General features: G+C 60.9%; 1 protein-coding gene across 1 annotated transcript in view; it reads left to right on the top strand.

Moving 5' to 3' along the window:
* The window catches only part of DRC1 (dynein regulatory complex subunit 1), a gene marked incomplete at its 5' end in the record, with an annotated part of 9,744 nt that overhangs the window by 4,141 nt on the left and 1,365 nt on the right, over positions 1 to 4,238 (top strand). Inside the window, 7 exons of the mRNA XM_008935486.1 lie at positions 456 to 578; positions 1,074 to 1,213; positions 1,514 to 1,648; positions 1,768 to 2,011; positions 2,511 to 2,666; positions 3,137 to 3,223; positions 3,502 to 3,710. Coding sequence (XP_008933734.1) covers positions 456 to 578; positions 1,074 to 1,213; positions 1,514 to 1,648; positions 1,768 to 2,011; positions 2,511 to 2,666; positions 3,137 to 3,223; positions 3,502 to 3,710 — 1,094 coding nt within the window. The remainder of the gene's footprint in view (positions 1 to 455; positions 579 to 1,073; positions 1,214 to 1,513; positions 1,649 to 1,767; positions 2,012 to 2,510; positions 2,667 to 3,136; positions 3,224 to 3,501; positions 3,711 to 4,238) is intronic.

Genomic DNA, 4,238 nt, shown 5'->3' with positions numbered 1-4,238 from the left:
GGCTTCTTTGCCTTTCTCGGTCCACCCTCCAGCCCCTCAAGGTCCTGCTGTGAGGGGGGGACCAAGGACCAGCTCTGCTGCCATGGAAGAACCCCAGGATCCCAGCATGGTGGGGTTGGGAGGGACCTCTGGGGATCATCCCATCCCACCCCCTGCTCCAGCAGCTCACCCCCAGCAGGGTGCCCAGGGGCACAGCCAGGAGGGTTTGGGATCTCTCCAGATGGAGCTCCACAACCTCTGGGCAGCCTGGGCCAGGCTCTGCCACCCTGAAGTTTCTCCTGGGTGACTGGAGGCAGCTGGTTCCTCAGGAGGCTGAGGGACAGAGGGACCATTTTTCAGCCCCTTCTGCAGGGGAATTGTGCAGGGCTGCCCTTCCTTGGGGCTGCCCAGTGGAGCTGTGCCCATGGGAGGGGGTTGTCACCACTGAGGGGGGAGGGGGCTCCCTGTGCCCACAGCTGGAGTACCTGCACGCTTGGCTGAGGAAGGTGGAGGAGAGTGAGAAGCAGCTGAAGCAGCTGAGGGTGCAGGACGAGCAGGATTATAACCACATGAAGCTGCAGCTGGAGAAGGACGTGCAGGTATGGAGGGGTTGGAGTGTCCCTTGGGGATCTCCCTGGGCTTTTCTGGGTGTTCCTGGCTCCCTGGGGCAACCAGGGTGGGTTAAAAGCTGCTTCTTGGTCACCTGGCCACTGCTGGGAAGCTGGGAGAGATGTTTCCATGGAGTTCCTGTGTCAGTCCCTCCATGAGTCCCTTCCTCCAGCTCACCAAAGGTCTTCTGAGCCTCTTGGCCAAGGCAGAGACCTGCAGCTGCTAAAAACTGGTGTGAAAATTGGCAGCTGAGCCGAGGAGAGGGGCCCAAATCAGTGCTCTGCTGAGTGGAAGTTGGGTCCAGCCTCAGTCCCTTCTCCCTGCCCCAGAGCAGGTCCCCGTGGACCACCAGCATCTCCATCACCCAGCCAGGAGTGCTGCTGGGGAGGTGTGGAGGGGAAGATGGGGTTGGGAGGTGCAGGAGGAGTAGGATCCAGGTTTGGGGGTGACCTTTCCTCATGGGTTTGTGTGGTTTGAAACCCCAGAACCTGGAGAGGCAGCTCCAGCAGGTGAAGGCTGCCTACCAGCTGAACCAGGAGAAGCTGGAGTACAACCTCCAAGTGCTCAAGAAGCAGGATGAGGAGAACACCATCATCAGAGCCCAGCAGAAGAGGAAGATCAACAGGTAACCAACCCTCCCTGGAAGATGGGCACGGCCTTGGGGGGCATCCCCTCCCTACGTGCCACTTCTTGTGGAGCCCCAACACTGAGCACAGGCCAAGGAGCTCTGTCCCAACCCTTCCCTGGGCAGGGCCATCCCCAGGGCCCTTGGAAGAGGTTGAGCATGGTCCAACCTGTGCCAGCTGCATCCTGCCCAGTCCATCCCTAGCAGAGGAGCAGCCCCAAGTCCCAAAACCTTCACCCAAACCTGGCTTTGCCCCAAGGCTCCTCTTTGGGGATGCCCAACTCGGCTCTTCCTCCCCAGGCTCCACAGCTTGCTCAATGACCTGAGATCCAAACTGGCCCACCAGGAGAAGCAGTTCAGAGAGGAGAGCCAGAGCCTGGCAGCCACCTGCCAGAGCATCACAGGGCACTGCAAGGAGCTGCAGAGGAGGATGAGGTGGGACCTGCGTGGCCCAGCAGCTCTCAGAGCCCCTCAGGGAGGTGCAGGAGGAGCTGGTTGGGGGACCCACGGAGCCCTCCTCCCACAGGCCACCTCCCTCCCTCCCTCCCACGCAGGCACTTTGCCCTCAGGGATGCTGAGAAGTTCTGGGAGCTCTGGCTCCTGAACGAGGAGGAAGCCAAAGGGTTGGTGAGGAGAGCATTGGATGCTGGACGTGTCATCCACACCCAGCAGCTGGGGCTGCCCTGGGAGGAACCCCACCACTGGCTCCTGCAGGTCAGCCCCCTCGGGCACCACAAGGAGAAGAGGATGGAGACCAAGCTGCCTGCAGAACTGGCAGGTGAGGTTCTTGGCACCCTTGTGACACTGGAAGAGCTTCATCTACCTCCATGGCAGCCCCTACTGTCACCCCTGTCCCTGCTGTGGCAAGGTGTGGGGTCTTCTGGTGGATGCCCCATCCCTGGCACCATCCCAGGGGAGGTTGGATGGAGCTCTGAGCACCCTGCTCTAGCTGCAGATGTCCCTGTCCCTGCAGGGGTGGGACAGGGTGACCTTAAAAGGTCCCTTCCCACCCAAACTAGGCTGGGGTGATGCTGTGAGCCCAGGCAGGGACTGTCCCCAGCTCAGAGCTGGCTGCTGTCAAACCAGGTTGAGGGAACTCCCAGTTCCAGACATGCTGCCCAAGAGCCAGCTCGTGTCCCAGGACCTCTGGGGTGAACCCCAGGACCTCTGGGGTGCTTCCCAAACCCCAGGGAACAATTGTGGTTTCCCTGATGGCTCCTGCAGTGGTGGGACTGGGGAGCACAGCCCCAGGACAAAGAGTTTTTGGTGTCTCCACGGTGCAGGGAGCAGCTCTGAGGGACAGGAGGTGGAAGGGAGAGAGAAGGAGCAGGAAGGAGTGAGCCGTGGAGGAGGAAAAGAAAACACAGCAGAGGTGGAGGACAGAGCCACACCTCTGCAAAGGGTCTCCAAGAAGACTGCCAGGAGGATCCTGGAGCTCCTGAGCGATGAGTCGGTGAGTGGAGGTGGCTCTGGGAGAGGAGGAGGTGGTGGGAGGCTTGTAGTGGATCAATTCTGAGCTCCATGTCTTGGGGTGGAGGCTCCTGCATGGCACTGCTGCTGCCCAGGGGCTGGGAGAGGAGCCTGGAATCATGGAATCAGTTTGGGTGGAAGAGACTTTCCAGATCCTGCAGTCCAACCACCCCCCAGCCCTGCCAGGTCCCCACTGCCCCGTGTCCCTCACCCCACATCTCCACGGCTTGGGAACCCCTCCAGGGGTGGGGACTCCACCACTGCCCTGGGCAGCCTGGCACAGCCCTGGGCAACCCTCCAGGGCAAGAAATTGTTCCTCAGGGACAACTGAAACCTCCCCTGGGGCAACTTGAGGCTGTTTCCCTCTTGTCCTGTCACCAGAAGTCCCCCTCCTTCCCCTCCCTCTCCTGTGATGTCTCTGAGGGATGCTGACCCTCTTCTTCTGCTCCTCAGCCCCTCAGGATCGACAGTGGGGATGAGCTCTATAAGCTGATGGACCTTTTCCTGAAGCACAAAGCCCAGGAGGTGGCTCTCAGCCAGGTGGGTCCACCAAGAACAGCAGCAGGGTCCTCTGGGTCCAGGGAAAGGGGGAGAGCAGAACATCTCCTGACCCTGAAACATTTCCCTGTGCCTGGATGAGGTGCCTGGGCAGAGGGGTTGTCATCTGCTGTGGATGGATGGAGCCACTTGCCCCTGAGTTCTTCCCTCAGCTCCCTAAACTGGCCAAGGGGCAGCTGGAAGCTCCCAGGGGGTGGTAGCTCTCGAGGAGGAGGTGGTGGTGGAAAGCCCAGCACTCAACTTGCTGACCTTCCCTCCAGAGCCAGGGCACTGCTGGTGGAGGGGGCAACACAGACCCACCTGAGGACAAAGGGGATGGTAGATCTGGTGGATCTGGTGGTTCTAGTGCCCAGGAGGACAAGCCCAAAGCCTCTCAGAGCTCACTGGGCTCCCTTCCACCTCTGTACATCCCTGCTGATGATGTCCCAAAGGTGCTGAAAGCCTTCCTGCAGGATTTGGGCAAGCTGAGGTAGGGCTTTTTTTTTGTGGGGTCTGCAGGCAGGCCTGGGGGGGCTGCACTGTCCTGGCTGGAGCAAGAGCATCCCCAGCCTGCCCTGTGAGGGGACAGAGGGGTGAGGATGGTCCCACCAGCACCAGGAGCTGGAGGTGGTGCTTGGGTGAGAGCCAGGAGGTGACTGAGGGGGGCAGGTACCAGCTGGGGGGTGCTGCTCATTCCTGTGATGATGGGGATGGTGCTCAGGGCCATGGGGCTGGTCCTCACCCCTGCAGAGCTGGGACCAGAGCTTAGAATCAGAGAATTATGGAGCTGTTTGGGTTGGAAGAGACCTTCCAGATCCTGGAGTCCAACCACCCCCCAGCCCTGCCAGGTCCCCACTGCCCCGTGTCCCTCACCCCACATCTCCACGGCTTGGGAACCCCTCCAGGGGTGGGGACTCCACCACTGCCCTGGGCAGCCTGGCACAGCCCTGGGCAACCCTCCAGGGCAAGAAATTGTTCCTCAGGGACAACTGAAACCTCCCCTGGGGCAACTTGAGGC

Source organism: Merops nubicus, unplaced genomic scaffold (assembly GCF_000691845.1).
Source record: "Merops nubicus isolate BGI_N331 unplaced genomic scaffold, ASM69184v1 scaffold28372, whole genome shotgun sequence".
Classification (NCBI taxonomy): domain Eukaryota; kingdom Metazoa; phylum Chordata; class Aves; order Coraciiformes; family Meropidae; genus Merops; species Merops nubicus.
This window is presented reverse-complemented; position numbering and strand designations above follow the sequence as displayed.